The sequence below is a fragment of the Nerophis ophidion genome, linkage group LG01 (genome assembly GCF_033978795.1).
Source record: "Nerophis ophidion isolate RoL-2023_Sa linkage group LG01, RoL_Noph_v1.0, whole genome shotgun sequence".
NCBI classification, from domain to species: Eukaryota; Metazoa; Chordata; class Actinopteri; order Syngnathiformes; family Syngnathidae; genus Nerophis; species Nerophis ophidion.
In genome coordinates, this window is record NC_084611.1 from 63,095,933 (window position 1) to 63,109,255 (window position 13,323).

The 13,323-nt window shown below is 39.9% G+C and overlaps 1 protein-coding gene across 1 annotated transcript in view; it reads right to left on the reverse strand.

The window, feature by feature from the left end:
• Positions 1–1,225: 1,225 nt before the first annotated feature.
• The window catches only part of cabp2a (calcium binding protein 2a), an 87,038-nt gene continuing 74,940 nt past the window's right edge, over positions 1,226–13,323 (reverse strand). Inside the window, exons 6-8 of the mRNA XM_061909076.1 lie at positions 7,984–8,093; positions 7,754–7,901; positions 1,226–2,018 (exon numbers count right to left, since the gene is read on the reverse strand). Of these exons, the coding sequence (XP_061765060.1) occupies positions 1,993–2,018; positions 7,754–7,901; positions 7,984–8,093 (284 nt within the window). The 3' untranslated portion in view covers positions 1,226–1,992. The remainder of the gene's footprint in view (positions 2,019–7,753; positions 7,902–7,983; positions 8,094–13,323) is intronic.

Here is a 13,323-nt window from a genome sequence, read left to right on the forward strand (position 1 = left end):
AACTACAGCTGGTCGTTACATCTGTAAGTGCAAGTTAAAACTCTATTATGCAAAGCCAAACCCATTTATCAACAGCACCCAGAAACGCCGCCCGCTTCGCTGGGCCTGAACTCATCTAAGATGGACTGATGCAAAGTGGAAAAGTGTCCTGTGGTCTGACGAGTCCACATTTCAAATTATATTTGGAAACTGTGGACGTGGTGTCCTCCGGAACAAAGAGGAGAATAACCATCCGATTGTTATAGGCGCAAAGTTCAAAAGCCAGCATCTGTGATGGTATGGGGGTGTATTAGTGCTCATGGCATGGGTAACTTACACATTTGTGAATGCACCATTAATGCTGAAAGGTCCATACAAGTTTTGGAGCAACATATAATGTCATCCAAGCAACGTTGTCATGGACACCCCGCTTATTTCAGCAAGACAATGCCAAGCCACGTGTTACAACAGCGTGGCTTCATAGTAAAAGAGTGCGGGTTCTTTCCTGGCCCGCTTGCAGTTCAGACCTGTCCTCCATCGAAAATGTGTGGCGCATTATGAAGCGTAAAATACAACAGCGGAGACCCCGGACTGTTGAACGACTGAAGCTCTACATAAAACAAGAATGGAAAAAAATTCCACTTTCAAAGCTTCAACAATTCGTTTCCTCAGTTCCCAAACGTTTATTGAGTGTTGTTAAAAGAAAAGGTGATGTAACACAGTGATGAACAGGTCCTTTCCCAACTACTTTGGCACGTGTTGCAGCCATGAAATTCTAAATTAATTATTATTTGCAAAAAAAATAAAAAATGTTTATGAGTTTGAACATAAAATATCTTGTCTTTGTAGTGCATTCAACTGAATATGGGTTGAAAAGGATTTGCAAATTATTGTATTCCGTTTATATTTACATCTAACACAATTTCCCAACTCATATGGAAACGGGGTTTGTAGGTAAATCACTTTTGCCTGCATTGTTAGCTGCATGTTGCTAGCATTTTTTTTTTTACTATTTTGTACGCATAGAAAAGAGAAAGACATATTGCCTTATATAATGATTATAGATGATACCCAACATAAAAAAAATGTGGTTTTTGTTGTAAGGCAAAATAATAACAAATAAACAAAGTTAATTTTCAAAAGATGGAGGGATATATGGACAAAGAACAACCTTGTGCCACAAAAAAAGAAAAAAAGTGGTAAAAGCGCATCAGGGTATCACACATTAATCATTCAGACAACAGAGCGCTTTAATGTTATTTATTTTTATTTAGAGCGAGTATTTCACTATGCCGTTGCACAAAATGTAAAAATAGAACATATATTTCTTTAAAGACTTAAATATATATTTATTTGAGACAATATTGATACCTTCCAACCAGACCAAGGAAAAATAACGAGGTATTGCGTTAATTGTCATAATGTAAACAAGTGGCACCCCCAACACATTTATTTCTTTTGTAGTTTGTGTGACAAGCATACTTTGTGTACGACTAAAAGTGAAGATAATATTGAAATGCCTGTGGAAAAAAAGGCAACATGACGGAAAAACACTTGGGTAGCACTGCAGTCCAACAACACAGCATACGACATTGGAATAAACATATTGCAAAATTATTATCTCTCTGACAGTACCAATCATGTATTTGGGTAAAATCTGGAATTAAATTGCTAGCATTGCATTAATACAATTGTGTTTATTTTTATTAACCATGTGCTTTTAAATAACTCTCATTGCATTTCTTTTGACCGTGTTTAGACCTATGCACGCAATATGCATCATGTATGCTGGTGTCAGTTTAAATTGTTACCTTCAATGCAATCTATTTTCTTTTTCACATCCGCCATGCATTCCATGTTACCACCTTTAGCACGGTAAACATTCACGTGACACAAACACACGTACAGAGGGGTTTCTCACACTCTGAGAGACTGAAAGGCGGGGCACAAGGAAGTGTGAGTTACAAGACGACGGAGTGCAGTCCTCATTCAGTGCAGCAAATATGCTTTTGTTCAGCGAGACATCATCCTCACAAACTCTGCAAGAAGAAAATATGCCAATCAAAGATCTAAGCATTTTGAAATGAATTTTGCATCTTTAAAATATCTATGTAACCGGACAATAGCCATGTGTAAATTGGCAAAAATGTATTGATTCTGATCATAACTCGGATAAGAATGTTGTTATGTACATGGATGGACCTTGAAAAAAAAAGATCTGATGATGATGTGCATTTTCGTGCTTACTTCATACTTGCCAACCTTGAAACCTCCGAATTCGGGAGATTGGTGGGAGCGGCGGGGTTGAGGTGGGCGGGGTTGGGGGGTGGGGTTTTGTGGTAGCGGGGGTGTATATTGTAGTGTGTTAGAATAGTTAGTGCTGCAAGGGGTTATGGGTATTTGTTGTGTTGTGTTTTTACGTTGTGTTATGGTGCGGATGTTCTCCCCAAATGTGTTTGTCATTCTTGTTTGGTGTGGGTTCACAGTGTGGTGCATATTTGTAACAGTGTTAAAGTTGTTTAAACGACCTGTATGGCTGTTGATCAAATATGCTTGCAGTCTCACATGTGTGTATAAAAAAGGCTTGTATTTTTAGACTGTTTGTATGGAGGAAAATAGGACGTGCCGATTGGTTGTAGAGGATGCTAAACGCAGTGCACACCCCCAATATTGTTGTCCGGGTGTAAATCAGAAGAAATTCGGGGGAATGGTTTCTCCGCGAGATTTTCGGGAGGGGCACTGAAAGTCGGGAGACTCCCGGGAAAATCGGGAGGGTTGGCATGTGTGGTATACTTTGACGTATGCAGCACCATACCATAAACAAAAATATGTGTTATTGCTTGTCCTATGGCGCCATCTTTTGGACGCAGAGCATTATTTACAGCTGAAATGGACCTTTAGGGATTGGTTGACCCTCTGGAATTCATCATTCACTGAGAGGATGAATGTTCAGTAGCCTTGTGCTTAGAGTATCCGAGCTGAGATCAGTAGGTCATGAAGTCAAACCCCTGGCCGGCCGAGGCATACCAAAGAATATAAAAATGGGACTCTGCTTGGCACTCAGCATCAAGAGTTGGAATTGGGGGTTAAATCACCAAAATGACTTCCGATCACGGCCACCGCTGCTGCTCACTGCTCCCCTCACCTTCCAGGGGGTGGAACAAGGGGATAGGTGAAATGCAGAGGGTAATTTCACCACACCTAGAGTGTGTGACTATCAGTGGTACTTTATACACTGTAGACAGAAGCTTGATTTTTTATGTAAAATCCGGCACAATTTGTTTTTAAAATCATATAGTTTTTATTACATTGTATTTCATTTACAGTGATGGGCAGTAACAAGCTATATGTAACGACTGGAAGGCATGGCGCTGCCGGGTTTGTACCTCCGTGGATGCGTCGAGCAAGAACACAGCGTAAGGTAAGATATAAAGATTTATTTAGCAAAAAGGTGCAATGAACAAAAAACACTGGAGCTAAGCTAAAGGTAAACAAAAGCGCTAGCAACGAAGGCTAGGACGAGAACAGAGAAACTAGACTTGGCACGAGAGCCACAAAAGAGAAAACAAAACATTTAGCATGAGAGCTAAGAATAAGCAATAAAACGTAACATGAAAGCTGGCGATAATAATGAACAGTAGCAGTCGTCACTTGTTGCATGTAAGCAAATTTACGAACCCAGAAAGAATAACGAAAAGGGGCGAGCTTAAATAAGGAAGTTGATTAGAAGAAACAGGTGTGCGTTGACAATAAGGGGCAGGTGAACTAATGAGCTACCATGGTGACCGACTAAACAAGAAATAAGAGGATCAGACGGAGAGTGAAAACAAAATGGAACAATACACAATAATATGTGGCGATCCGAAAAGCGGATCACAACACTATATGTAGCTAAGCAAGGTATTTTAACTACATTTTCCAGTAGCTTGGTGGTAGTTTGGCTACTTTTTTAACAAGTAACTTTTCCTGTAGCTTAGCAACTTTTTGGACCCATGTAGCTATGTAGCTTACATCAAAAATGAAAAAAAGAGAGAAAATGGACTGCGAAAACAGGCCCAAAAAATATGAAGAAAATACCATGACCTGGATGAATGAGAACAATACATTGGTATGATGAGTCTCAATTGGTTAAAGTTAGGGCCAATCAGAGGCAAGATAAGGCGAGTCATTGAAACTAGTGAGCAAAATCATAACAGACGTGCACTCACGCACAAGACGACGAGGGATTTGGAGACAGAGGGACGCTTCAGGCTGACGACACACAAAAAAAGCAAAAATAAAGATACTTGAAAATGGGAAAATAATTATTTCCGCAGATTACATTTTTCCTTTCGTGATGAAAACGACGTCCAGGAAACCCACAATAATGCGGGTCCTTGGCATAATGTATGAGTTTAGCAAAAACAATGCCCAAAACCTTAGTTTTTAGTTGTTTACTCTGCAAACCAAAATCATAACTGCTTTCTAAATTTAAGACGTGGAACACAAATTTAGAAACACACATTAAGGTGAGTTGAGCTCATGAAAAGTTTTACTGCATATTACCTTTACCAACTGTTCCCAAACAACACATAAGTAATGTGTTTTTTTTGTCAAGATATTGATATATGTTTTTTAGTTTTTTACTCTGGATAGAGAAAATGAATAACATTATAGAGGTGGGCCAAAGAAAAGGCAAACTAAAATATATACATACAGTGTGGCGCAGGGACCCCGAGAGGTATTTGTAGGGTGTCCCCAGATAAATGACAGATAGTTAATAGCAATGGACCCTTATTGGGTGCATTTGTACACTCTCAGTTACATTAACATTATAACATAAAATGTAGCTTTGATGTAGCAAGCTACTTTTGCCGTGTAGCTAGTAGAGTAGCTTGCTACAATTCTCTGGGGACAGCTTCCCCTGTAGTTTAGCTACATTTAATCCAGAGTAATTTGTAGTTTAGTTTACTACTTTTTACGAGTAGCTTGCCTATCACAGTTCATTTATTTACACTGTATTCACAGAAATATGACCTAATTGCGTCTGTTTATTTACATGGTATCATTGTAAAAATATACTGTACCACTCATCCATAAGCCATTAGCCTGATTTGCATAGATTACACTAAATTGTAAATGTGGTAAACTAAAAATACAAGCCACGCACTGTGATACCAAGAACTAAAGGTTATGGGGACTTAATGTTCCTGTACTTATGGGGTAAAAAGGCTAGAAGGTAGTGGGTCGTTTTTCCCATAACCCTAACCTGGTTTTCTAAGTATCTGCAAAGTCCAAATTGAACCGATCAAGGCTCTGAAGGGCTTTAGAGAAGGTACCAAGAAAATGGCCATGGCCCTGTCTTCGGACCCTTTGGGTACAAGTGGGACCTTTTGGAGTACCAAGAGTCTTAGTTGTAGCCTAAGTCTGTTTTGGGGTATTTTATGACCTTGGGATTACTTGGGGTATTTTGGGAACTTCTGGTCTGTTAATCCTTTGTCCTGAGTCTATGGACTTTTTCCACTATAAGACAGGCCCTGATCCTTTTAGAGCCAGTCATGATTCGTTGGTCATGAAACCCAAGATGCAGAGATGGCAGGTGTATTGCAGGAAAACATGACTTTAATGTCAAAAGGAAATGCAGGGAAAACAGGAACCAGGAACACAGGAGACAGCGTACAATCCTCGAGCAGTGACTGGAGGGCAAGGCAGGCATAAATAGCAGCCAGCTGATTGACACAAGGTGTCAATCAGCCAGGACGCCAATCATGGGCAGGTGAGGGGAAACAGCGCTCAGGGAGACAATAAGGAAAGGGAACCAAAATAAAAGCACCTACTCAGTGGCCTAGTGGTTAAGTATCCATCCTGAGATTGGTAGGTAATGAGTTCAAATCCCGGCCTTGAACATTGGACAGTTACATAAGTGTTATGAGAGAAAGCAGGCTGTCATGGAGTTTATAAATAAGAAGGAAAAGCCAACCCGCGTGTGCTCTCTCACTTAAATCCTTCATGAGGGGGTACCATTTTTCGTCTCCGTAGACACTGTCTGTTCACATATTGATTCAATCCAACCTTGTACTATCTGATTGTGAGTAATTAAAACTGTTGTAACAAACTATTTGTCCTGTTTAAAAATTCAAACTTTTCGACTACACAAAATTGGCTACCACGAGCGGGATCAGGCCCCACCTGCCCCAGGTTAAATCCCTGACATTTCCACCTCACTACCATGCATGTAACATACATGCTAGCATAAAAAATATAACAAATCAGGTTTGATCATGAAAATTCTTAGCTGAAGACATCCCTAGTTGCAGGATCTTAAAGGGCCCTAATGCTGAAAAGGTTGGCACTTATTTCATAGTGCTGGACCTAAAAAAATATGTCTACAGGTAAGATTCCCCCCAAAATAGACATAGTTGTGATTTTAAGCTTGAAAACGGGGCTTAGGCCAAATAATTATTTGTTTAAGGGCTTTTAAGGACTTAGTGTAGACATGGACTAAGGCCCGCTTCAACCACACTAAACCATCGTTTAAGGTCCCCCTTCTCGGAAAATATTTTACACGGGTAAGTCAGCCGTGTAATTCTTGAATCTTCGGCATGGACTCATTGATCGTTTACGAAGTGAGTTCGGAGAGGAAGCAACTAATTAAGCCCACACATCGAAAGTGTCAGGATGTTGCCGAACAGTTTGCCTTAAAACTAACAAAACTAAAGACACGTTTCAGTGATGTTAATGTGATCGTGATTTGCAGTGTGTGACTACAAATATTGCTTTATGGATATGACTGTGAAATGGCAGGCATGATGCCAACATCTTCGCTAACTCCGCCATCAGCACCCAGTTGAAAGATGGAACCATCCCCTCGTGTCCCAAACAATTTATCACATTGTTTTCTTTCTCATGTCTAATAAAGATTTGATTAATTTATCATGGCTCAGGTGTGATTCCCTACAATTCCCCACAGCACACAGGATTCTAGTTAATTGAAATACCACAACACTGGATATTGTTCAAAGGAGACACATTTTAATTTAAAAACTTGCACACAAAACACAGCAAACAAATGTAAAATGCACAGCAAACTATTTACAATATAGCTATTTTAAATAACTTCACAATGAAGTAAAGTCATCTACTGGAGAGCTTGGAGCATCCATCCATCCATTTTTTACCGCTTATTCCCTTTCGGGGGCCGCGGGGGGCGCTGGCGCCTATCTCAGCTACAATCGGGCAGAAGGCGGGGTACACCCTGAACAAGCCGCCACCTCATTTTAGGGCCAACACAGATAGACAGACAACATTCACACTCACATTCACACACTAGGGCCAATTTAGTGTTGCCAATCAACCTATCCCCAGGTGCATGTCTTTGGAGGTGGGAGGAAGCCTGAATACCCAGAGGGAACCCATGCATTCACGGGGAGATCATGCAAACTCCACACGGAAAGATCCCGAGCCTGGGATTGAACCCGGGACTGCAGGACCTTCGTATTGTGAGGCAGACGCACTAACCCTTCTTCCACCGTGAAGACGAGCTTGGAGCAGATAGATTTTTTTTTTTTGCACATGCTTACTAGGTCACGTTGAGCCAGCGGACGGACGGGGGCAGGGATCTTAAACGGTGGCATTGTTGTGTTTGGACGCGGATAAGGTTAGGTGTGATTTACCCTGGATAACCTTATGCTTAGTGTAAATGGGGCCTTAGGCTAAACAATTATTTTTCTAAGTGGTTTAAGACTTAGTGTAGATATGGCATAAGTGATGTTAAATACCCCTCATCCTTGCTCACCCTCAAAGTCCACCTCTCCATCCCCGTTGAGGTCGACGTCACGCAGGATCTCATCTATCTCACGGTGGTTGAGTTGCTCGCCCACCAGCTTCTTCATGGCTTCTCTTAGCTCCCCAAGGCTGATCTGACCGTCACCATCGGAGTCAAACTAGGAGAGTGAGGGCACGGAAGAGGGAATTAGGAGAGAAGAAAACAAGTATATTCTGGCAGACTGTCATCATAAGGCAGACCTCTTTAAAGGCATCCCGAAGCTCTTTGACTCCAATCATGTCTGCTGTCTCAGCCAGCATCTTTGGCCCCATCAACTCCACAAAGTCTTCAAAATCTACTCTGCCGCCACCTAGAGGGCAAAAAACATAGTCATTTTATAGTCCTTGGTTGGGATGTCAGTAGGGATGTCCCCATACAACTTTTTCACTTTTGATACGAGGAGGTTTGAGTATCGGCCGATACAATATCACAGGAATCACTAATAATTTAATTATTTTGTATTGTGGAATAATAGAAAACCTTTTATTAAGTGAAATTAGTCAAATAGATAACAATAGCATGTATAAAAAACACTAACTTATTTGTTATTAACCATCTGAAATGGACTTATGCTGTCTTTAAGATGAAGTGGAGTGGTGTTGTTTCTTTTGAAGTGGCCTCTATAAATAAGTCAAGCTCATGATGAAGAAGTACAAACCCCGTTTCCATATGAGTTGGGAAATTGTGTTACATGTAAATATAAATGAAATACAATGATTTGCAAATCATTTTCAACCCATATTCAGTCGAATATGCTACAAGGACAACATATTTGATGTTCAAACTGATAAACATTTTTTTTTGCAAATAATCATTAACTTTAGAATTTGATGCCAGCAACACGTGACAAAGAAGTTGGGAAAGGTAGCAATAAATACTGATAAAGTTGAGTAATGCTCGTCAAACACTTATTTGGAATATCCCAGAGGTGTGCAGGCTAATTTTTGAACAGGTGGGTGCCATGATTGGGTATAATTGCAGCTTCCATGAAATGCTAAGTAATTCACAGACAAGGATGGGGTGAGGGTCACCACTTTCTAAGAAAATTGTGGAACCATTTTAGAACAACATTTCTCAACGAGCTATTGTAAGGAATTTAGGGATTTTACCATCTACGGTCCGTAAAATCATCAAAAGGTTCAGATAATCTGGAGAAATCACTGTAAGCGATGATATTACGGACTCTTGATACCTCAGGCGATACTGCATCAAAAACCGACATCAGTGTGTAAAGGATATCCCCAAATTGGCTCAGGAACACTTCATAAAACCACTGTCAGTAACTACAGTTGGTCGCTACATCTGTAAGTGCAAGTTAAAACTCTACTATGCAAAGCCAAACCCATTTATCAACAATATCATGAAACGCCGCCGGCTTGGCGGGGCCCGAGCTCACCTAAGATGGACTGATGCAAAGTGGAAAGATGATCTGTGGTCTGAGGAGTCCATACTTCAAATTATATTTGGAAACAGAGGATGTGGTGTCCTCCAGAACAAAGAGGAAAATAACCGTTCAGATTGTTATAAGCGAAAAGTTGAAAAGCCAGCATCTGTGATGTGTAAGTTACCCAAGGAATGGGTAACTTACACATCTGTGAAGGCACCATTAATGCTGAAAGGTCCATACAGGTTTTGGAGCAACATATGTTGTCATCCAAGCAATTTTATCATGGACGCCCCTGCTTATTTCAGCAAGACAAGTGTTACAACAGCGTGGCTTCGCAAAAAAAGACTCCGGGTACTTTCCTGGCCCACCTGCAGTCCAGACCTGTCTCCCATCAAAAATGTGTGGCGCATTATGAAGCGTAAAATACGACAGCGGAGACCCTGGACTGTTGAACGAATGAAGCTCTACATAGAACAAGAATGGGAAACAATTCCACTTTCAAAGCTTCAACAATTAGTTTCCTCAGTTCCCAAACGTTTATTGAGTGTTGTTAAAAGAAAAGGTGATGTAACACAGTGGTGAATATGTACTTTCTCAACTACTTTGGCACATGTTGCAGCCATGAAATTCTAAGTTAATTATTATTTGCAAAAAAAAATAAAAATTATGAGTTTGAACACCAAATATCTTGTCTTTGTAGTGCATTCAATTGAATATGGGTTGAAAATGATTTGCAAATCATTGTATTCCGTTTATATTTACATCCAACACAATTTCCCAACTCATATGGAAACAGGGTTTGTAAGTTGAATGATGCTGATTGATAAAATACTTGATTTCACGTAAGATCTTTCAAAATGTTGATATGAATTTTGCATCAGCTTGTGATTTTGCGAATTTGATGTCGATACATTTTCTTTACATAATGTATTTGTAGTAGAGATGCACAGACAGGCAATTATATCATCCGCATTACCAAAATCGCCATCCACCCGAACCAACTTTTAATCGGGACCGTACCCGACCACCAAAATTTCATCAGAGGGTGTCCACTTATACCACCCACAGAGCTATCTAAAACTGCTTCACAGAGTAATGCAGTCAATTGAGGCCGCTAACATTCATCCTGATGAGATAAATGTAGACGTGATGTGAAGCCATTGCATTAAACACCTTCAACAATATGTTCAAACCGGTTTTTGGTCCAGCAACATGTTGTATGCAGCTTCCGCATTCACATGTACAAGATTGAAAGGCGTACAAGATTGAAAGGCATACTGGGTGATACAGAATACACTGATGGTTGTGATATAAACAACTTTAACACTTACTAATATGCGACACGCTATGAAGCCACACAATACAAGATTGACAAACACATTTGGGGAGAACATCCTCACAGTAACACAACATAAACGCAACACAACTAATATATTTTAGACCCCCGTGCCCCCGCCCACCTTACTGACGCACGGGGAGGGAGGGGGGGTGTATAAAATAGTCAGGAAGTGTCATGAATACAAAGGATTATGGGTATTTGTTGTATTGCGTTTATGTTGTGTTACTGTGAGGATGTTCTCCCGAAATGTGTTTGTCGTTCTTAATTGGTGTGGCTTCACAGCGTGGCGCATATTACTAAGAGTGTTAAAATTGTTTATATCACAACCATTAGTGTACTCTGTGTCACCCAGTATGCCATGCAGTCGTGTGCGTGTGCCGTCAGAAGCCATACACAACATGATGCTGGACTGACAAGCAGTTTGTGTATGAAGTAGAAGGTGTCAAAGCCAATGGCTTCAAAAGCATGTACTGATATTTAAAATCTGGGTGACTGCTGACAGTCATTCAAAAGAATTATAGTGTCTGTTATTGACTTATTTGCTGAAATGGCTCTTTGAATGGCTAAAAACACTAATCCCAGAACCATGTATATAAGATGTCTCCAGATGGTTCAACTGCCACCCACCCAAATCTAATTAAAACCTATTTTTTTGTCATGTCAACTACCCGACCCGCGGTTTACCCGCGGACTCTGACTTGTAGATAATATTCTTAGTTTTTTATTTAAATAACATTCGAGGCCAGACATTACAGGCAACATGCATAGTTAATGTAAGAGCATACTACTGCTAGCTCAGCTGTGCGCTGGAATGCTAAACAGTTTAATTTTGCTTAGTAAAGTTCCAACGACTAATGAATTTTAGTCGAAAAAAAGCTTTGATTGCTTTTATGTTGATGTGATTAATTGTTTAATCTTTTATCTCTGGCTGTCAGTTATATCTCTCATACTTTGCTTTTTATTCTTGTCTTCACTATAGAGATGCGTGGATAGGCAATTATATCATCCACCAGCCGTCCATCCGAACCAACATTTTATCAGAACCATACCCGTCCACCAACCCATCCATCCATTTTCTGCCGCTTATTCCCTTTTGGGGTCGCGGGCGCCTATCTCAGTTTCAATTGGGCGGAAGGCGGGGTACACCCTGGGCCCGCTGAAATACATCAAAGGTCGGCCCCCTTTACCACTCACAGAGATATTTAAACCTGTTTCACAGAAAATTGAAGACATTTGAAGCCGCTAACATTTTCACGGCTAGCGTTCATCCTGATGATAAGATTATGGCCGTGCTGTGAAGCCATTGACTTTGACACCTTCAACAACACGTGCTAACTGATTGTTAGCCCGGCATCATGTTGTGTGCAGCTTCCGCAATCACACGTACAAGATTGAAAGGCATACTGGGTGATACAGAGTACACTGAGGGTTATGATATAAACAACTTTAAAACTTACTAATATGCACAACGCTGTTTCTCCCGAAATGTGTTTGTCAATCTTGTATTGTGTGGCTTCACAGCGTGGCGCATATTACTAAGAGTGTTACAATTGTTTATATCACAACCACTAGTGTACTCTGTGTCACCAAGTATGCCTTGCAGTCGTGTGCGTGTTGCTGCGGAAGTAGCACACAACATGAAGCTGGACTGATGAGCAGACCGTACATGTTTTAGAAGGCGACAAAGCCAAAGGCTTCATAGCACGCCCTAACACTTATTATCTGGGTGGCTGCCGGAAGACATTTTAGAGAATATTAGCATCACCTATTGTCTTCTTTACTTTGTGACATGGTTTATTGACAATTTCGGAAGATGCTGGCAGCTGTTCAAGGTGCCGCAAAGTTGCGGTGCCAAGAGTCAGGACGAAACAGGGTGAGGCTCTCAGTTTCATGCTTTTAAAATCTGGAATAGCCTTCCAGAAGAGGTGAGACATGCCTCAACGTTGGTATTGTTCAAAACACTTTTATTTTTATTATGCACACAACAATTGAAATTATATCAATTACACTCTTTGATTGTAATTTGAATTAAATTGTGTTAATGATGATTGGACTTTATGATTTTAATTTGAATCATAATTATCTAATTTTTGCCTTGATGTAATTTTCTGTAATAAACTTTGAATTGTCTTGTGTACAAATTGTGCTCCATAATTAAAATTGATTTGCTTGGCCTGAAGTCTGCACTTTTAATGCAGGTTGTTGCTGAGTTGTCATGCTATACCACTCCTAAAAAAATTAACAAATTGTGTAAAAAATATACCCCTGCAAATGAAATTCAGAGTAAAAAGTAGAAATGTTCCGATACAACCTTTTCCCTTCGGATGCAATACGAATATTAGAGCTTTGATTACTGACTGACATTAATATTACAGCCTTGAGTATGTTTTGGTGTTGATTTTTCTAATACAATATCAGGAGAAATCATACATACCTGTTGGAATGTTGGAAAAGGTTTGATTAAGTGAAATTAGTCAAACAGAAGACAATACCAGGTATGAAAACTAATAACCTATTTACTTTTAAATATTTGGGATGGACTTATGCTGCTTTTGAGTGAAGTGGAGTGGTATTTTCAAAATAATTAATGACGTTAAACTCATGAAGCAGAAAGTTAAATGATGCCAACGCATATGTTTATACTTTCTAATACGTTTTCTGCCTTGTAGACTTTGTATTTGTAAGAAATATGCAACCGTAATTACTTTAAACTTATTTATGACAAATGTGCTGTTTTAGACTACAATTTTGTTTAACAAAGGACACTTAATAGATACTGTATGTCTAGCTTGTGCGCTATTGTGTGCTTAGCTG